The sequence below is a fragment of the Danio rerio genome, chromosome 5, assembly GCF_049306965.1.
Source record: "Danio rerio strain Tuebingen ecotype United States chromosome 5, GRCz12tu, whole genome shotgun sequence".
NCBI lineage: Eukaryota > Metazoa > Chordata > Actinopteri > Cypriniformes > Danionidae > Danio > Danio rerio.
Genome location: NC_133180.1, coordinates 54,642,091 through 54,664,774, shown reverse-complemented (window position 1 = coordinate 54,664,774; position 22,684 = coordinate 54,642,091). Strand labels below are relative to the sequence as shown.

At 35.0% G+C, this 22,684-nt stretch overlaps 1 protein-coding gene and 1 long non-coding RNA gene across 8 annotated transcripts in view; one reads left to right on the top strand and one right to left on the bottom strand.

The window, feature by feature from the left end:
* Positions 1–22,684, top strand: part of mctp1a (multiple C2 domains, transmembrane 1a) — a 256,389-nt gene that overhangs the window by 116,962 nt on the left and 116,743 nt on the right. For all 4 annotated transcript variants that reach the window (XM_068221519.1, XM_073951401.1, XM_068221518.1 and 1 more), the window contains 3 exons: positions 2,542–2,706; positions 2,808–2,938; positions 8,421–8,607. In XM_068221519.1, the coding sequence (XP_068077620.1) occupies positions 2,542–2,706; positions 2,808–2,938; positions 8,421–8,607 (483 nt within the window). The remainder of the gene's footprint in view (positions 1–2,541; positions 2,707–2,807; positions 2,939–8,420; positions 8,608–22,684) is intronic.
* On the bottom strand, positions 19,768–22,525 carry LOC137495631 (uncharacterized). Of its 4 annotated transcripts, none has more exons than XR_012406346.1 (7): positions 22,480–22,525; positions 21,808–21,918; positions 20,837–20,894; positions 20,654–20,747; positions 20,373–20,530; positions 20,182–20,277; positions 19,768–20,007 (listed from the first exon to the last, which is right to left on the bottom strand). It is a non-coding gene; the product is annotated as an uncharacterized lncRNA (long non-coding RNA). The 4 variants fall into 4 exon arrangements; XR_012406344.1 differs by having other exon boundaries at positions 21,846–21,918; XR_012406345.1 differs by lacking the exon at positions 22,480–22,525 and adding an exon at positions 22,022–22,144 and having other exon boundaries at positions 21,846–21,918.

The following is a 22,684-nucleotide window of genomic DNA, read 5'->3' as shown; positions in this document are numbered from 1 at the left end:
ATTCAGAAACCGCGCTCAGGTGGAAGTGTTATGAATCAGCCTAAAAGAGGATATGTTATTCCAAATGTACTGTCAATAGAATGGGTTATGGGTACAAAAGATATTGTGTCCCTAGAATCTTTTTTTTTTTCACTGCCGCCTTTGCTCATATTTAGCAAGGGTCCCAGTATGTTTCCACTTTCTTTTTTTTCAATTGTGTTTTTTACAGCTGTAAATAAAATTTAACAAATAAGAATACTTAATTTTGTCCAGCATCATAGGCAAAGGTCATGTTCAAATGTTCATGTTAAGACACAGAAAATAATCATTTTACACAAGGTTGTGTACAGTCAGTGTATCACATTAATATCAGGAGAGAATGTCATTAGTTGCCTGCTTTTAACATCAAAGCTGTTTTTTTTTTTCAAACGGGTTTGCTCTGAGTTTAATGAAATGCATTTTAAACAGGAAACATGTTAATAAGGAGTCCAAATTAAGCACAGAAATAACTATTACAATTGTTTGTTTGGCAAATCTTTTACTGTGCTGAAGACTGCGTTTGCTCTATTGATAAAACGATGTGAATGAAGTGCATAAAGTGTATTTTATAGTTTTACTAGAAGACTTTACATTAAATAAGTATAAAATTGGAAAATACAGCGAGGAAAAGAAGTATTCAACACATAGCCATTTTTTCTCATATGTTGGTAACACCCAAAGAAATCCATATATGCAAAGAAAGCAATAATAATTACTTTACAAATGAAGTTAGGTGTAATGAAATTAAATAACAAAGAAAAAAAATATTGAACACATGAAGAAAGGGAGGTGTAGAAATTCAGTGTAAGCCCAGAAAGCAGCTGAAATCTCTCAGTTATTTAGCAACCATCTGCCCTTTTTCATTGTAAATTACCTTCAGCTGCTTCAGTCCAACATCTACATTAGCAGGATGATGAAGCTGAAACCAGAGTGGACATTGCAGCAAGCCAGTGATCTAAACACATCCAAGGAAACTCTCAAATTCTTTTAGAAAAAGAAATCAAGCTGTAAAATGGCACAGCCCATCACCTAACTCCAATCCAATAGAAAATTCAAAATAAAGATCGATAGACGAGACCAGGGCTTAATTTGTGCCTTAATTTGTACCTCATTTTACCGATCCCCCTCCTCAACTGCCCTCTTCCACGTCCGCTGTACATTTTTACTTTCTTCCGCGACTCCCTAACCTTCTTCATTTTCGTCCGCAACACCCCCGCCGCCCCACTCACTTTTGTCTGCGACACCCCTCCGCCACCGCACCATCACCTCCACCCCATATATACTTATATATATATATATACTGTACTTTCCCCCCTCACTTTATGTATATATCACAGATTATATACAATCATAAGAGTTGAATTATACTGAATATCTGTATATTAGTGTGTAAGTTCAAATATGTCACTGATTTTATGGAACCACTCAACAAACAAGAAGAGTTACATTTTAGACAGTATTCTCTGTTTCTCCTACTACATTAGTTACAAACCAAGGAATGTTCCTCAAAATGTTGTAAGACTCATGCTTTTAAAGGATGTTGACTGATTCTTGGAAGTGGTTTGAGAGGTTACTGTAATTTATTTAATCAGATTGGGGTCGGTTATCATGTATATGTTTTAAGGTTTTTCAATTATTCATAAAGTATTCATTGCATTTTGATCAAAAGTAACAGTGAAATGTTGTTGCATTGCTAAGATTTCTGTTTCAAATTTTTTTTTAAAATATGGATTATTATAGCACAACAATTAAGCAGCTCAGCTGTTTACAACATTGATGACATTAAGAAATGTTACTCACAGGTAAATATTTTATTAGAATGATTTCCAAAGAATAATATGACACTGAAGACTGGAGTGATGGCTGTTAAAAATTGAGCTTTGCATCACTTGAATATACAATAGTCAACATTAGAAGTGGATCGAAACTTTTGATCAAAGTTGTCCTAAAACAGTTGAAAAACATCCATTCTTGTCTTTGAAAAGTCTTTTGACCCACTTCAAACTTGTTGACTACTGTACGCTAAAATAGTTTAAATAACAAATATTAAATAACAAATAATTAAATAACAGTTTATTTAAAAATACATATAAATATAATAAATAATTAAATTGACAATAGTTCACAACATTACACTTTATTTTTGATCAAAATGCAGCATAAGATACTTTCAAACAAATTTAAGAATCTTTCTGGTCCTAAAATATTGACAGTATGATAAATTAATGGACGCTCTGGTTTTATAGATGGAAGGATACCGTCGGCACACTTTTTTCTGTGTTTGCCGTTGTCTGTGTCTGTTTTTTGCAGTGCTGTGCATTCTCTGTATGTATATTTTCCTCACCTTTAATGCCCCCAAGTTGTTCCATGTTGCTGAACTTGACGCATATCACATTTTTGGCAACAAATGCATCCTTTGCCATTCACTGGATCTCCTGAGTCATTTTACCGTCTTTCTCTTTACGTTGGATTGTTTTCCTGATACGAGTTTGTGTCTGGGTGTTTGTTTGTGTCACATTGCAGCATCAGAGTCTGAGGTTATCAGACGTTCACAGAAAATCTCAGCTGTGGAGAGGCATTGTTAGCATCAGTCTCATCGAGGCACATGACCTCCAGCCAATGGACAACAATGGCCTTAGTGACCCTTATGTCAAATTCAGAATGGGACATCAAAAGTACAAAAGTAAGGTATGGGCCATGAGCTGTATTCCAGTTACTTGTTCTATAGAGAATTGCTCTTTTGTTTGAGGTAAAATGCTGATCAAATGTGCACATTTTATGTCGTGCAGACGATACCAAAAACACTAAACCCCCAGTGGAGAGAGCAGTTTGACTTCCATCTCTATGATGAACAGGGTGGTTTTGTTGACATCACTGTTTGGGACAAAGATGCAGGGAAGAAGGATGACTTCATGGGCAGGTTGGTCATGCATTTGAATTCATATATATTTATATAGTAGTAAAATAAACATTTTATAGTTTACAGTGCATGCATTACAAACAATAGGCTATTATTTGACATTATTAACCTGACTTTATTCTTCATATGATCTTCAATAGTACTAAAAACAATTTGACTGAATTTTTGTTTTCCAATTTTTACATGAATAATCTGTAAATATTATTGTAAAATTATGTGTTGCTCTCTGAAAATGCAAAAAATTTCCTTTAAAAAACAGAAAATTAACATAATACCAAAATGCAGCCAATAACTGACATAACAATAAAAAACAATACATTTTTTATTACAGAAAATATCTGTTAAACAACAAGTATTTCACTGTATAATGAACAAACCGGAAAATTCTGTTACAAAAACACATAAAATTACCTGTAAAATTGTGTTTGTTTTTTACAGTGCAGGTAAGTGACATTGTAAGTCAATCTCTTTCTTTTGTGTTGTAGTGCTGTAGATGTATTTATAGCGTAATCCAGTAGGGTTTGCGTTAAACAACACCAATTTCACCGTCCGTATCCCTCAAAGTTGTTTAAATGTTTAGAGATGGTGTGAACAAAGTCCCTGTAAGAATTAGTCTTTGGTGTGACTTAACGCGTACCCGTGAGTGCTTTTGATGTACCGCTTGATGGTTCTTAATTTATATTTGCAATTCCTGTATTTGGGCATCTTTTTGCATTCCACTTAGAATCCAACATGGAAATCATTTTTTTCTTCATTGGCATTAATTGTTTTGAAATTAAAATGGCACTAACATGCCTGTGTTTTTATTTCTGTAATAAACATGGCTGTCAAGCCAGGATCTTGATGGTTTATTGTGGATATGTTGTTTACATGAAGAAATCTGTGTTACGAATTAAAACAAAAATTCTAATAAACAATTGTATTTTGAATTTAAATAGATTTTTGTCTTGCGTTTACAATGATGTTACGTTTCAGTCTTTTAAATGTGATTAATCGCGAACATAAATGTGATTAATTGCAAACAGTGGGATTAATTAGTTTATTTTTTCATCGATTGACGGCACTAATATATATATATATATATATATATATATATATATATATATATATATATATATATATATATATATATATATATATATATATATATATATATATATATATATATATTTATTTATATACATAAACCCCTGCAATTTTAAAGAATGATGCAAATTAAATTCATTTTTTTATTATTAGAATTGCAACAGTGATTTTAACAGGATCTATTTATTCCTATATCAGGTTATAAAATATTTTGCTGTATTATTATTTTTTTTATTCAGCTTTTGAATCTCATGATAAAACATACTTTGACTTAATTATATATATTTAAAATGTAATTAAAGAACAAAAAGCCTAAATATTATTAAATAAAGCTGCTGTACACTTTAGCTAAAGTCATTCATGCTCTAAACTGTCCTCAAATAGAGGGAGAGAGAGAATCTCCGCCTTTGACTAAACCCTATTAGGAGTGATTGACAGTGGAGTTAATGGCTGTGCGATGTTTGAACGAGGCAGCAGAGTCTACTTGGTTTGCTGTCTTTCCTCAACACCAGTCCTTCTGTTCATAGAGGTGGCATATCAGAATTGGTCGGTGGCGTTCTTGTAATTGTCTATTTCCCTCAGTTAAACACTCCTCTGCTTGAGTCTGCTTCTTACCGTGAGTTGTCCAGCACGTCTCCACACAGATCCTCACATTAGTTACCCATTCAGGATCAATTGAAGCTTTCAGTACCTGCACCATGTTCCCATAGACAAGAACACATCGTCACAATGGGAACAAGCTAAGGAATATTTATGGAGTATTTGCTGGGAACAAACTGTGTTCTAGTGCAATTATTCAGGCGTTTACTCTCTTGTGGTTTCTTTCTGCCTCATGCACTTTTGCTCGTTCTTTTTTTTCTTTGTTGTCACTGGTGTTTAGGGAGTTGAAGTAAAAATGACTTTGTATAGATATTAGTTTGTAAAAGAATCGCTTTATTGCTTCACAATTTATACAGTTTTATCATTCTGACAACATACTGACACATACATTTGCTTTCATAAAATGTGAAACAAACCAATGGTGCATATATTTAGCTAAAATGTGTAGTGTATACAGTATACTTATGCTCAAATAGTGTTTTTTTTTTTATTTTTTAGATTCCTTGATATATCCTCCTGAGTCCCGGCCCATTGACTTGTGTCCTCTGTAGTAGACATTGCATTTACATGAATTTTTTAAAGATTTTTTTTTAGCTACTATGGGTGCTTTTACAACTGCCTTATTTAGTTCGATTGAATCGCAGTAGAGTTTGTTTCCCCTTTTGGTGCGGTTCATTTGGGCAGGTGAGAATGCAGCAATCGTACTCGAGTGCGCACCAAAAGCAGACCAATTAAGCGTAGGAGACCTGGTTTAAGAGGTGGTCTCGGTATGCTTTCAAACGAACCCGGGCGAGGTTCGTTTGTGGTGAGAATATGATTTGTACTAAAACAGGTCTAACAGCAAAAAGTACTGCGCCTTTTGGACTAATTTAGCTGCCGTAGGCCGATGCGCAGTGCATTATGGATTATGGAGGAAAAATATTTGTTGACAGCGCTTTACCAACAGAGGGAGAGAGAGGGAAAAACATTACCTGATGGATCGATGGTAATATTTCCGAAAAATAACCCTGTAAAAGTTTATCTAAATTAATTCACGCCTCCTCCTGACGTGACGAGCGATGCATTAAAACACTCCTTTTCCAGCCGCATACGCACTTTATTCTCAAAATGTATAGTTTGTCTAAAGCAGGCCTACAATCAGTCAGCGCAGTCGTCCCTCCAGAGTAAAAACGACATTTTGTGTCTGCCAGTTTTGTTTACTTGCAGGTGTTCGTTGGCATTTTCCCGCACATGAAATCTGACCAATCAATAAGCTGTTTAGGAAACATGTTCAACAACATCCGGCCAATGAGAGATGTGGATTTTGTCAGATGACTGCATTTTGGTTCGTTTTAACTGGTTCGGACCAAAGCCAGCAGTGTGGTGTAAAAACGGCCCAAAGACGGCAGAAGATGCAACAATGTATCATTTATTGCCCTTGGTCCGGACCAAATGAAGCGAACTACAGTTGTGAAAGTCCTATTGTACTGTTCAGAGGACATCCTGGGCTTTCTAGTGATATGTCATTTGATTGTCTGGCATGCTAGGAACCACTTCTTACAATGCATCCAAAATTACTGACAAACAAACAAGCACATTTTATGGGAATTGTAAAATGTTGCTTTTTAAATGTTTCTTTGCTATTATTACATATGTTTGTTAATTAAAGTGTCAGGAACAATACATTTAGCTTTCAAAGCTGTTAACTTGTTTGTGTTTTAAAATATCATCCTTTTTTTTAAATGTCCACTATAGTGGACAATATGACCATTCATTCATTCATTCATTCATTCATTCATTCATTTTCTTGTCAGCTTAGTCCCTTTATTAGTCTGGAGTCGCCACAGCGGACTGTGGGGGAAACCGGAGCACCCGGTGGAAACCCACGCAAACGCAGGGAGAACATGCAAACTTCACACAGAAATGCCAACTGAGCCGAGGATCGAACCAGAACCCAGTGACCTTCTTGCTGTGAGGCGACAGCACTACCGACTGTGCCACTGCTTTGCCCCACAACAGGACCATTTTAATGTTTTAAATGACTGCAATTTGTAGGAGGCAGAATTAAAGCAGAGAGGATTCTTTATAAGATAGTTGAGGGAGACTCTGACTTAAAGTCTGACAATCAGACAATTACATAATTAGAGACTATCAGAGAATGACCATCAGTTTTAAACCTCTTTTTTTGTTAAACTTTTTATTGGATTTTTTTGTATTGGATTAACATCACTTCTTTTTTGTCTGTTTTTTTTTCGGCTTTCTTTCAGACTAAACTGTTTAAGGAATTTCAGTACAAAAAAATGGCTTTAGTTTAGTTTTTGTTATATTAATGTTGGATCAATATCATTTTACAGCCATATACTGTACAGTTTCAACCTAAAACGGTCCTCTGGTCCACTACAGTGGACATGCTGTAAAATTAAAAATAAAAACAAAATGTAAAGTCTCTAAATTGTAGATTTTTTTTAACCCAAAGATTGTAGGAAATCACAATAAAAAGAGGGTCTCAGGAGGATATAATACAAATGTAGTTTAATAAAAAAAAAAAAAAAAATATATATATATATATATATATATATATATATATTTTTTTTTTTTTTTTGGAAGTCTTTTATAAGATTACTGTCGCTTTTAATCAGTTAAAATAACCTAGTATTCTGTGTCAGGTGTTACGTCGTAAGTAATATTGGTTTTTGTCCTTTAAAAAACAAAACAGTTACCACATTTTTTTACTTTATGTGGGTGGCACGGTTACTCAGTGGTTAGCACTGTCGCCTCACAGCTAGAAGGTTGCTGGTTTGAGTCCCGGCTGGGGCAGTTGCCATTTCTGTGTGGAGTTTGCATGCTCTTTCAGTGTTGGCGTCAGTTTTCTCTGGGTACTCCGGTTCTAAGTTACGGTTCTAAAAGTTCTAAGTTTGCTGAAAAAACAAGATCCTGTTTCTGTGTATTTTTTCTGAAATTAATTCAATTAAAAAAAAAAAATGAAAAAGAAAAGTATAATCTTTGATCCCAAGTGTGTTGTCGAGCATTTACCAGTGTTTGTACATAATCAAGTAATAACTCAGGTACAGTCATACAAGTATTAGGGAATGTACATAGATAGGTCTCTTACATGGGACACTCACGTAAATTGGATTTGTGAAAAGCTTTATCAAGGACTTTTGTTTTATACAAAGGTTATGGTACTATGATGTTGACAAGAAAATCATGCACTCATTTTATCAGGCTGTATTTGAGAGTATCACCAGCTATGGTCTATCTACATGCTATGGTAATCTTTCTGTAAAACTGAAATCAAATTTTTTTAATATTATCAGAATTGCTATAAGACTAATAGGAATAGAACCTTTACCAATTTTAACTCTCTATGGGCAATGCACTCTGAATGAAGCGAACATTTTTATCTTTTCAAGTCCAGTGCAGAGCATGTTATTTGTTCATGTGCAAACTGTATCCTGGATGAATTGGATCCTTGCTGATGTTGCTGGGTTTCCTGTGTAGACGGCTGATATACACTTTGTTGAGGTTGGGAAGATTTAAAAACTGTGGCTGAGAATAATTAAATAGAATTATTTTTTTGATGGAGCAAGTAAAAATTTTTAATGTTTAGCCATATTTATATCTTGATGGTCTTAAAAAGGTCTTAAAAAGTCTTAAATTTGACTTGGGGAAACCTGCAGAAACCCTGTTGCAATGACTTAATAGATGTAGTAATACCTGTAAATTGCATTAATGCAAGGCTTTTTCTGCTTTGTTTTCTGTAACATATGTTTATGATGTGTAATGATATTGGTGGTGCTGTGTGCATGTGTGTCAGGTGCCAGGTGGACCTGTCTCTTCTGTCAAAGGAATGCACACACAGACTGGACCTGCCGCTGGAGGAGGGCGAGGGCATGCTGGTGCTTCTGGTCACCCTTACAGCCTCTGCTGCCGTCTCCATTGCAGACCTGTCTGTCAACGTACTGGACGACCCACATGAGAGGAAAGAGATTCTCCACAGATATGTAAGCACCAAGCTCTTATGTTTAAACCACTGTGAATGTGTGTATAGCCAATAAAATATGACAGTAAACATGCTAAACAGCACAATTCAAAAAAGGAGGAAACAACTTAGGAGATTTTGAAAAGAGTATTTTTATGGTTTAGTGTAAAAACAGCAGAAGGCAATGAAAACCTTAGTCAGTGTCCACTTGACATATATGGCATCTATTTGCTTAAAAATATAACTGAAAAAAGTAAAGTCATACAAATTTACAAATACTTTATATGATCTTGTATACCCATTATAAATGTATAAGTCAATATTTGCTGTTTTCTAATTTTCTACTTTACAAAGTACAAATATTTTGTATACAACACCTTTCCCAGAGATGGGTTGCGGCTGGAAGAGCAGCCGCTTCGTAAAAACTTGCTGGATAAGTTGGCGATTCATTCCGCTGTGGCGACCTCGGATAAACAAAAGGGACTAATCCGAAAAAAAAAATGTATGACTGTATACAATACCATTTCTAAGAATGGTCTTATCTTTTATCTTAAGAATTCTCTTCAAAACACTTGAGAAAAACGTGTTTTTCTTATAATTAAAGAAATACTTGCATAAAAAAATATATGATTTTAATACATTTAAAATAAATAACTTAAATCCTAAATAGAACATATTAAATTAAGTTACTGATTTTTAAAACAACATTAAGAATCATATACTGTATACAAATTGGCACAGTCATATCACCCTGCAGCCTAAGACCGGGTACTCACTATCACTAAGAAGGGCTGAGCCTGAGCAGTACCTGGATAAGAGACCACATGGGAAAACTAGGTCACTATATAGGGCACTTAACCTGTGTTCTGTGTGAGTCCTTATACCCCAGTATAGTGAAGGGGACACTATACTTTCAGTGAGTGCCGTCTTCGGATGAGTCTTTGAACGGAGGTCCTGAATCTCTGCGGTCATTAAAAATCCCAGGGCACTTTTTAGTTTAGAGTAGTAGTAGTCGTGTAGGGGTGTAACCCCGATGTCCTGGCCAAATTCTTTCCATCGGCTCTTACCCAACACGGCCTCCTAATCACCCCCATCCACCGAATTGGCTGTATTTCTGTCTTTCCACTCCACCTATAGCTGGTGTGTGTTGAGCGTACTGGCGCCATTGTCCTGTGGCGGCCATTGCATCATTCAGGTGGATGCTGCATACTGATAGTGGTGTGGAGAGACCCACCTCATGGTTGTGATGCACTTTTGTTGTATGGCCATATACAATAAATGTGCTATATAAATCTACATTACATTACATTACAACTAGTTACATTTACATTTGACTCTTTCTATGGATGTGCAGAAGTGCTTAGCTAGTAATGTACTTAACTTAGCTAGTTAGCTAGTATGACAAACCGCCATGACTGTGCGTGATGTGACTGCTAATTTCAAAATTCAGTGACAAAACAAGTCAATTTTAGTTTATTAAATATTTTTTAACAGCCTTAACATTTAAAACATCCTTACACAGCAATGAGCAAAACAAATCTTTTCAAATTTAAATAAACTGCGCTAATTGCTTTGCAACATGATTTACAGTTTCAACGCTTCAAAATGCTATAAAAACTAATGCCAGAACATGTGTAAAACAGCTTTTACAAACTCAAGACAAATGCTTTTCATCATACAGTGCTCAGCATATATAAGTTGACCTCTCGGAAATCTATCTTTTAAATTCATATTTTATTATGAAACTTTACAATATTATATTTTTACATATACATTAGTTTGGTCAGTACTGAAGCCAAATCTGGAGCTTATCTAACAAAATTACTTACGCTAACGATCCAAAAACTAGAGCATTTACATTTATATGTTATAGAAAAATATTAAATATAAATTTTAAAAAAGAGGAAAAATCAAGAGAAACAAAAAGTTTTGTAGGTTGTAATTTTTTTTTGCATTATTTGCTTGGATTTAATTGTATTATCGCTTAATTTCTAAATATGTTTGGTGGTTAAAATAATATTTTAATAAATATATTTGTTTCATTAATCTATTTTGTTTAAATGCACCAACCTACATGGCATATTGACTAAGAAATTAACAAAAATATTCATTTTCAAAATGGTGTGTACTCAATTATGCTGAGAATCCTATATATTATTCAATGTTATTCAATGTTATAACCCCCCCTCCCATACATACCAATTATATAATAGATTATATATTCATTTAATGGCTTGTTTAGTTTGTCTAATTAAGATTTTGTCTAATCAGGCCAGTAAGGTAGTAATAATGGTTATACACTGAGATACGAGACACAGAGATCGCCCCCAATGACGAATTATTAAAATCTTGAAACAATGTGACATAACAAACCCTCATTGCTGAAATCACGTGACTTAAGTAGTTTTAATTGTGTTCCAAACAAAAGCAAGGGTTTTCAAAGCTTCACAAAGCAGTGATTCAAAAGTGCCCATCACCAGCACTTTACTCAATGTACAAAAGGCCTTGAGGTCACCTCAAGATGATTAGCAAGTCTTCAATAAGAACTGCCAAACATACCACCAATGCCTGAAGAAACAAACTAAATAGTCAACACCAAATCAATGTTCTGAGGAAAATTGAAAACTAAGGATCTCAATTAAGACCATTATTGCACAATTATTTAAGAAACGTCTTAATTAATCTTCACTAATGTCTTGTTTTTTGAGAAGATTTTCATGAATCCAATCCATGTTCTTGCTTTAAGTTTAGATATTTGAGGTATATTAACCCATGCTCAAACTAAGCCAGTCTAATATTCAACATGTAGACAACCATAAGGTGTTTTGGAGCATTGCTGCATCTCTCAATTAAAACTTTGCTCATTAAATGTGGTGCTTTAATGAAGCAGCTCATTGAAGTTGTCTCTCTCAACGTATATATGCCACATAGATGGTGCTGAATTGCATCTCAGTTGGCGTCAGGTTCTCAGACCTGGCAGAACCTCAGCAATATGACCTCCTTTTGAAAAGTGCTCAACCTCTGGGGGCCAGAGATTGGTTCAGGCCTGTAGAGAGAAGGATCGGGCCTCCTCGCTCTCTGAGGGACGGGAGAGAGGAGCTGATTGGGATAGAGAGCTGTGAAGGAGAGTGGTAGTGGGGGGCTGTGACAGGCTCTTTTCAGGCAGGGTGTGCTCTTGAAAGGCCCGGGCTGAAAGGAGCACAGTGTCCCTATGCGGAGGCCTTTGGCCCATCATGGCCCCGAGGCCCTCCAGTCCTCACTCTAGCACAATGCTCTCAGCCTCTCGCTTTGTCTTTAGCCTGTTAACCCTTCGTTCGCTGCTATTTGCAGCTCTCTGCCACCTCTTTACATGCCAATGGCGAGAAACAAAAGAGCCACTTTTTGTTCGCACTCTGGTCTGCTTGATACAGCTGCTCTCGGGGGTAACGTGACAGAAGAAGCTCTCGGATTGCGACTGTTTTTAGAGCGCCAATGTGTTTAGATTTGCTTCCGCAGGCCCAGCGTGTTTCGCTAACCTGGTTCTCGGTCGAAACGCGGGTTTGTGCGCAATGCTCTGCTCTAATTGAAGTGGGAAGTCATGCTGGGAGATGTGTTTGATCTCCGGTTAAGTACCAGTGGAAAACACTCCACAGGCCAAACGGCGGACGGGTGACCTACATAACCGTGCGCATAACGGGCTAGCGGCGTCATTGCTCTGTGACGCCAATTTATTGCACCATGTGCACTAGGGGGAGCTGTTGGACTGGATTTGGAAGGAAAAAGTAGCATCTTATGACAAGGAAAGGGGGAACGACGAGGTACTGGTCGCTGGGATGGGAGGGGCTGGTGTGCAAAATGAAAAGAAAAGCTATTTCACCTTGCACAACACCAGTTTTTTTTTGTGGTAAAGCATAGATGTTCTGCTCCCTTATTCCCCACCCGCTCCCCCACCTTGTGCTCTGGATCCAGGCATTCATTAGCACCCTTGCCTGCAGTCCGATGGGGAGAGATATGCTCAAGAGAAGATGGGGGCTAAATGGAGGATGGGACAGTGAATTCGAGAGAGAGAAAAAAAAGAGTTTAATTTGTCCCCACTATTAGCATATTCCCGGTTCCCTTCTTGAAACCCATCCGCTGAAGTGAATTTAATAAAGATGTACCTCATCAAGCATGGCAGATAACAGAAAGTGCTGGTGTTAGGGCTGCACAATACGCCTCAAACAGATTAGCTTAGGCAAGGTGCTGATGGTCCACCAATATGAGAGGCGAGAGCATGGGATGCTTTTGTACCTTTCTATCAGCGAACGATCAGCCGTCGGAGGATAAACGAATAGCCAAGCTAAGCTCCCATAACTAGTTATCAACGCTTAACGTTAAAGTGCCAGGAGGCTGCTGACGTCCTCCAAACAAATAAAGTGTTTAAGAGCGGGAGGTGGTGGTGATGGTCAGGGGGGGAGGTTTTGAGATGCTGTGAAACTGCAGATGCTCCCAATTTAAACTGTGGATGTCCTCACTTGCCGGGGATGGGGGTTGGGGGGTTGCACAGAACGCAATTAAGTCTTTTAATGCAGCATTGCACCAGCCTCAGATACATCATTAAAGTGGAGGAGGCATATCAGATGAGTTGCAGCGCTTTGCATACAGTGTGTGTGTGTGTGTGTGGGCCCGAGTGGCTTGTCAAGGTGTGTTAATGGCAGAGAATGAAGACGTCTGTCGCCGTCTACCTGTCATTCAACATGTCATGTCATATCTCCAACTCTTTCATTTACTGCTCAGGGTTTACAATACGACATGGGTGAAATATATGTAAGTTTTTTTATTTATGTAGACACGACTGTCAGAAATTGATTTGGTTTAAAATAAATACTGGTAACTTTTTACTGTAAGATTTGATGTGTAGAATTATTTAAGGCAAAGTTTATAATAAACAAAGCTGTCACAGCTAATAAATGTAATAGATTCTATACATATATGTATTATAATAATATTACACTGTTGTTTATTCACTTTTTGTAAGTAGATAAATAATTAAATATAATCTACTTGAACTGGGATTAAAGTAAAATTAACTATACATAATCATTATCATCATCAACAATAATAAATACGACAACAACACTACTACTACTACTACTACTACAAGTAGTAGTAGTAGTAATACTACTACTACTAATAATTAATAATAATAATATATTAATAAATGCACAAAAGAACAATATAATAACAATGAAATGATCAGCAACAACAATAATAACAGTAATCACAATAAAATAAATCATAACAAAATCATAATTAAAATAATAAAATAATAAAAAACAATACAAATCAATCTACAAACAATATTTTAATTTTCGTACTACCACTACTACTACTACTACTACTACTACTAATAATAATAATAATAATAATTATAATAATAATAATACAATAAAAGGGTCGCACGGTGGCGCAGTGGGTAGCATGTTCGCCTTTGTTGCTGGTTCGAGCCTCGTTTCTGTGTGGAGTTTGCATGTTCTCCCCATATTTGAGGGTTTGTCCAAAAACATATGGTATAGGTAAATTAGGTAGGCTACATTGTCCCTAGTGTATGTGTGTGAATCAGTGTGTATGTATATTTTCCAGGGATGGGTCTTATCACATTTATTTGATAAATATCAAATAAAAAAAATGTAATACAAAAATTGAAATAAAAAAAAATATATAAATAATAATAGTAATAATAATAAATAACAATAATAATAATAACAATAATAATAATAATAATAATAATAATAATAATAATAATAATAATAATAATAATAATAATATATGCCAAAGTAACAAAAATGCAATTTGCAACAACAACAACAACAACAACAACAACAACCATAATCATGATACATAAATAAAAATAATAAAAATCTATAGAAATAAATCTAGAATAATATTTTTATTTTTTACTTACTATTAATTGTAATGAATGTTAAAAGGAAATCAACTCGTATACATTCACATTCATAAACAAATATAACTATTAATTCAATAATTAGCAATATAATAATAATAATAATAATAATAATAATAATAATGATAATAATGATAATAATAATGCACAAAATAACAATATAACAACAATAAAATTAGCAGCAGCAATAACAACTATAATTACCATACAATAATAAAAATAATGAAAATCTGTAAAAAATAAATCTGTAATAATAATAATAATAATAATGAAAATATTTTTATATTTGCTTATTGTACATGGTGATGCATGATAAATGAACACAACTCATATATATTCACATTAATAAACAAATACAAATATAAATTCATAAATTTGCAATATAATAATAATAATAATAATAATAATAATAATAATAATAATGATAATAATAATAATAATAATAATGATAAAACGGTAATGCAATAATTTATATTCCATGCGCGTTTAACCCCACTCATACAGTCGTCCAGGATTTTAACAATGAAAACAATGAGCCTCAAATGCGATTGCATCAGTCTTTAAGCGGTCATTTCCCAGTTATATTCCCAGACAGCAGCACTGTATCTGTGCTTCACAGCTGCTGTTGTAAGCAGAGCGAAATTATGCATTTTAATAGTAGTCGGGCGAGTGTGGTGCGACTCGTGTGTAATGGACGTTAATGGCCATCAGGGCCAGGGTGACCTCTGCTGAAGTGGAGGCGCACAGTTCCTCTCTGGCCCTGTCACTCGCTTCCAAATCAAAATGTGAACAACTACACCAATGTGTGTGTGTGAAAGGATGGAAAGTAGGAGGAAAAGAGTGAGAGAGCAGCAAAAGGATGGAGGGAGGGAAGAGGGAGAGGGGGGGAAGCTGTTAGCATTCCATTTTTATTATGACATTTCACAGTCATCCGATTTAATGTCCCCTGACCGGATTGTCCGGCTGGAGACGGTGGGCTTGAAATGTTATTTAGAGCATTGATAAAAGGTGAGCGCCTGCGAGATGACAGCGAGTCATAAGGCTCCGCGCGGTGACATTCATTTTCTCCACAACAGAGATGGAATAAGACGTCACCATGACAAGCTGTCACTCAAAACACAGTCCCGCCATCTCACCCCTCCCCTGCTCTCCCTTTTCGGTCCCTACTGTCTGGTTGGGGGTTAGAAAGGGTTTTGTGTGTGTGCGCAAGTGTTTAAGCTCTACCCCTTTTCCTGTAATGGGACTAAAGCACACTCTTCTTCTGCCTACCATATGAGTTGGCCTTGCTTTCCCTGCCCCAAAGCTGAGGGGGGTGCGAAAATATATTCTTCAGCCTTTCATTAAAAAAATAAAGAGGCCTCATCTCCTGAGCTTTTCAATCTTCTTGCCTGTCTTTTGAGGACTCTGAAAAGCCAGCACCCTTTGCAAATCACAAATTCCTCTGCTATGGAAATGCACCAATAAAAAAGTCACTTTCTTCAAAGCCGCGATAATCATAAATAACAAGCGCTTGATATCTACTGAGAAATCGTGTATTGAATGTACTGTATGTCTGAAAAGTGCCCCCCCCTCCCCAATCATTGCTTTTCTTTTTTTGTCTCCCTATCAGAGGATTTCTTTTAACAATAATATCGTCGGTAACAGGCGAAGGCAGTCCGAGTGTATAATGAATTAAGTCTGCAGCCTGGCCCTGACTTGAGAAATTCAAATTATAATTATTCCTCTGGGTATGTGACGGGCTTATTGCCAAAAAAGAGAATTAAAGCGAAGTCTCCAGTGCTTTTGAAGGCTCACCAGTGAGATTGTGTCGTCTCTGTCAGTCCAGCTCTATTCACTTCGTGCGCGCAGCAAAGCGTCCGTCTGGAAATGTCACAAGAGTTTTCTTCAAGTTTTACTGTGGTTCAAGTGGAGGGCAGAGATGTTCGGACGTGTTTTATTGAAGTTAATGGACAACTTTCTGTTAGTGTGCATTTATTGGACACTTAGAAAGCAATTTAAACATGAGTGACACTTTACAATACAGGATACATAGCTATCCAAATACTTTAAAACTAATATTTCAAAACCTTCCGTTGTGTATTGTTTTTAGAAAATGTCTAAAATCTTTTTTTTTTTTTTTCAGATTGGCTTTTGTAAAATGAAAGTTTAAAATGGCTTAAACAGTTTGATGTATTTATATTATACCTCAATTGTTATAGCTTTTGTTTGTTTTATATTGGTTTATTTATTTAATGGGATTTTGTTTTATCCAATATTTGTAATTCTTTTATTTTAATATAGCTTAGGCTATTTTATCTACACTTTTATCTGATATTTGTAATGCTTTATGCCTTTCTGCTGTATTTTATATTTAAATACAAATATTAAAAGAAAGAAAGAAAGAAAGAAAGAAAGAAAGAAAGAAAGAAAGAAAGAAAATCAGCCACTCATGACATTGACCGACCTGTGCCCTTTCACTCTGTCTTTCAGACACATGCATCTAAACGCGCACGTTTCATGCACAAACACCTTTTAGACTCGAGATAAACGCTTGACAACTGAAAGTTACCTGCTGCTGTGTCTTTAATGTGGTGTAAAGATTATTATGCATTATTGAAACAACAAGGAGATTGCAGCAAAGAAATATCACTTATTAAATGAAAACTGCTTTATTATTTTATGCAACACCTTTAAATTTAAAAGGGAAACATAAGGGCGATCCTCTTAGCCAGCATCAGGACATGGATGCACTGGGGCTCTGCTTTTGCACATGTCAGTGTTTATGAATGGATTACATCTAAAAGAAGAACACGAGTAATCTTTACAAACTATACATCAGACTATGGCTACAACCCTCAAGCAGTCATTGTAGCTAGTTGTTTTCAAATCAAATCACTCTTTTTTATTTTAAAGCTTATAAAGTGTATTTGCTAAATTTGTATGAGTTGAACAGAAAACGCTTTTAGATATGGAGTAAATATCATTGTTATAAAAAGACACACACGCATTCATTGTTGTACACACTTTTGAAAGTTAAGGAGTCCACAGTTGAACATCCCATTCAATGCATTTAGTCCACTGACACAATAGTGTTGCGTTATGAATGGTTGTTTGTTTGTTTATGTCATCGTTTCTTCCAGAGACCTATTGCAAAAAAAAAAAAAACACTAGCCTATAAGGTGTTTAATAGAATATCTTAAACTGACCAGTAACTATGTTTTTTCTTTCCCATGGAATTTGCGACCTTAGTTGGCTAACGATGATTTTCAGAAACGCACCCCTGAACAGGTTGTTTGATTTGGGGGGCATTTGCTCATACTGGCCCAACAACGGAAAAGTGATTGTTCCTTGCGCCACTTAGTGGATATTGCGATGAGCACCAAAATGTTAGTTTTTTTTTTAAATGAAAAGGCAGCGTTTGCTGCTGCAGCACTACGCTTGAAGAAACATTAATTCTCAGTTTCCACATCTGCACTGTAATCCCGAATAAGTTGACAAAACTCAAAAAATTTGAGGTAATCAGTTACGTCAAATTTTTTAAGTTATGAAATTATCTATTTTAAGTAAACAGAAACATTAAGTTTTGAGTTTGTTGTACTCATGCAAGACACTTCACCTAACTTAAAATACCCAAGTTACTCAGCTTATACGTTTTAATTGCAATTAACTTAATTGTTTTAATTTTTCCAAACTTAAAATACTTAGTCACCCAGCTCATACATTTTAATACCAATTAACTTAATTGCTTTAATTTCTTTCAACTTTAAATACTTAAATCACCCAGCTCATACATTTTAATAGCAATTAACTTATTTTTAATTATTTATCTCACCTTTACATACTTAGTCACCCAGCTCATACATTTTGATAGCATTTTTTAAAATTAACTTCTCCATCGTCAGTTTCACAATTAAAATTAGCCATTATTTTAATCTTTAAACCCCATAAATCTGTCAAAATAAATCTGTAATTTAAAACACACAGACAATACCATTTTAGACATTTATTTTTAAAGAAAAAATGTCCAACAGTACTTTCAAATTTGTCTCCTATGCAATTACAAATGTCTTAAAACAATAAAAACTATTAGACATAAAGAGATTGAAAATGAACACTATTCTGAAATTAATAAAAATTACCCACAATGTAAATATGATATCAGACATAAGAGCCTCAAGAATAAAACAACTATAAGTTTGATAAAATTTAATAATACATTAATAAGTGTAAAACTTACTCTTAAGGCATTCGTTAAAAAAAAATAATAAGTGCACATTCTGTGAAGTGACTCGTTTAGTGTTAACTACACAGAAACTGTGTATATATATATATATATATCGTTGAAGTCAGAATTATTCGCCCCCATTTATTTTTCCCCCCAATTTCTGTTTAACGGAGAGCAGATTATATATATATATATATATATATATATATATATATAGTAGCGAGGCAGAGGGAAAACAGCGACACAGTTGGATAAGTTTACAGACAAGTCCCCGGAGGGTGCTTTATTTACAACGTGAATGGGGTGTAAACGGTGCTCTTCTTCAAGGTGAGGTGCTCTGGTGCTTCGGGAAGTAAGTGAAGGACAGTGAGTAGTCGGAAGTGGGATCGTCACGAGCTGGAGTCTGCTGTGGAGAGACAGAGAGACAAGCGTTAGCGCATGGAGTCATTGGGTGAATGAAGCTCATCTTCTCCTTGCGTGGGCTTGGTTTATATGCCTCTCCACTTGATGACGTCCAGCTGTGAACGATCCTGTGTTGATGATGGTCCAGCTGGGTTGAATTAGCGACCAGGGCGACGTGGCATGTGTGCGCTCGTTACAATATATATATATATATATATATATATATATATATATATATATATATATATATATATATATATATATATATATATATATATACAGTCTTGGTTAAACTATGATTCTGTCATTTACTTATTCCAAACCTGTTTGAGTTTCTTTCTTCTGTTGAAAAAAAAAAAAAAAGCTGAGACCTGTAACCACCGATTTCCACAGTATTTGTTTTCCTATTAGAAAGTCAGTGGTTACAGGTTGTCAGCTTTACTTAACTTTTGTGTTCAACAGAAGCAAGAAATTCAAGCAGGTTTGGGACAAGTGAAGAGTTAGTAAATGACAGAATTTTACATTTGGACAAACTATCCCTATATATAATAAAATGCATACTTACCAATTAAAGGTAAATAAATGTTTTGAAGTTACTACCCCAGAGACAGTCTTTATTAAGTTAAAAAAAAAAAAAGCTCTACATCAACTCATTCTTTAAGGTTTCCATGCTACGAGACTTTTTATTTTCCATCATCCATGCCAAGCAAAACTTTTTGCACAAGTTCAAAGTCCTTTACTATATATTATGTGAAGAGCATACATTAATCCATACAAGACAAGAAAGGTCTGGAAGTGTGCTGTGGGTGGTGTCCAATTCATTCTTCAGGACAACAGAGACCCTCAGTGAATGCAGGGCCAATAAAGCATGTTCAGTCAGCAGGATTATCAATCTAAAAATATAATTCAAGGATATTAATGTAAGGACAGTATCAAAATGACTGAGCCAATATTATATGATTCATCAACTATTCTTGATTACAAATATGTTATTAAGTAAAAGTTTTCAAAACTTTCATCTTTTCATTAAACATGCCTAATTGTGAAAAGAATGAATGAAGTCTTACCAGGGTGTTCCTAAAGAATCTTAAGTCACGCTCACGCAGCAAGACCAAAAGACCTCTGATAACAGTAGTCCGTCATGAACTGACATCATGCAGTTCCTGGAAATCAAGAATCAATTTTTTAAAAATTAAAAAAATAATAATAATTCAAATTATATTTTAATGTATACTTTAACACGTGACCCCAAACATACCTGCTCATCATAAACCTTTAAAAGATTAGCCAGGGTATCTGCTGTCTTGCCAGTTTTGGATGCTGTTTGCCTTAAAATTGTCATCAAATGAAATAGGTGGTGGTCCAGTTTTGCAAAGAATTTGTGGGGAAAATTCTCATTTGTAACATGTTGGTACTCTGCAAACAGCAAAAAGAAACAAGAGAGAATTTCATAAAACAAACCCACACCACAAAATATACAATTCTAGAAAAAATGTATTAATATTATTATTATGTTTCATTTACTTATCTATTTTTTACCTCAGATGAAAATCAGGTGTTGATCAGATGTTGAAAGCAGGATCTTCATGTTGTAAACTGAACTCAAGGTCTAGCTGAAGTTTCACTTTCCTTGCTGCAAAAGTATCATTGATAAATACACTGTAATATTTATTTTATCTGGATATGCCAGGCATAGTAGTACAAAATAAATATTTTACCCACCTTTCACATGCCTCCATTTAAGAACCTATCTGTAGTCAGCAACACCCGACCTTCAATTCTGTATGTACACAAAGTCACAGTGTCATTTAGCTGAGAGTGGAAGTAGTACAATTGCCTGATGTCTAACGTTAACCTCCAAAATGGTTAGCAATAGAGCTGATTATCATGTTAGTTGCTTTAATTCGATGAACACAGATTTAAACAGTATTGAAATTTCTAAAACTGAATAGGACGACAAAGAAATTTAAGGCCTGATTTTAAAAGCTAGAAATAACAAAACTTACCTTATTGTCTAATGATGTAAAAATATATAGACTAAAATATTTATATTTTTAAGATATAAATATATTTTAAGCTACAAAATTTGCACATCAGAAAACTGTCTTCTTTACCACGTCTTGAATATTTTGTTTTGTTATTATTTTATTTAATAACATAATTTTGTATTAATGTGTTATAGATATGCATACTTTGTTTTTTAGGCTGTTTATATTCTCTCCAGAGTAGACATTTTAAAAAATAGATTGAAAAAAAAAAAAACTTTTATCATACCTTTAAAATACATTTGACCTAAATGACATTTAAATTCACTTAACTGATCGCATTAATCAGGTAATCATTGATATGCAGAGATGTCGTCTTAAGCGCGAGGAAATATTAAGTGTTGATCAGTGCTGGTGATTGAGGTAAAGTTAGTTTTATATTTACACATTCAGACTTTCTCCTTAATAATATAATATCAGAAAGGTAATTTTTGCATATTCTTAATGGTGAAATCATATTAGCAGCCAATGACTTTCAAAGTACAACATTGTTCAGTCAAAAAAAATAGTGCATTTAGTGTAATGTTGTTTTCATGTCATACTTGCATGTGATTTCAGAACGAATAGACAAAGAACCATGGTAAACAATTTATGGAGTGAGTCACAAGTTGTTACTAAATGAATGTATGAATATAAAACCAACTTTACCTCAATGTGGTAGTGTAAAATGAAGCTCTGCTCTGTACCTGCTCAGGTGAGGAGCGCAGCTTAAATGTTCTCCGTCAGGCTATCCTCATACATGGATCAGCAAGCAACAAGCTGCGTGTGACAGAGTTAAGTTTTGAGACTACGTTTTTGCGCGTCATCAGAAAATACCGTTAAGTGTTTAGACGGAGATCATTTGAGTTATGATTAACGTTACGTTTCTTGCGCCTTTCGTTTCCGAAGTGCCTACAGATCGCGAAGATAATACCACATTCACAGACTGGATGGAGTTCAGCGCAGCGCCATGACATGCGGTTGTGAGAGCGCACGTCTCCATGACAACTTCAGCACAGGCTGAGAAAAGGCATACTCGCGCCAAGATTTACATTTTTTTGAAAAATGTAATCTGCCGATTTTAAATATTTTTGTCTTTATCACACTCTGTTAAAATTCAGAGTTAACACATTACAACTAACGCTAACATTGCACTGATTCTAACTTTTTAAACAGTAATGTTAACGTTAGTTAGCAACAAGTGAGGCTAAACATGTTTTCTGTAATGTACGACATGTAAACGCACCCTGATTAACTCTACATTACATTGAACTGTTACTGTGATTATATTAATTAAAACATACATTTAATATTTCTTGGATTTGTAAATATTTTACTTACTGTAGTGTGAAGCGAGGCCGATCCGCCATCTTGAAAAAAACGAATGAAGCATGAGCACGTACGTGAACCTGAAAGACGTCAGACGCAAAATCACTAGGCTGACAGAATTTGAGTTAATGAAACTTTAAAGAGACATTTTGTATAGATTAAACCCAGCAGAATTGTTCACCTTACTTGAAAGATTAAATTTTTACAAACTCAAAAA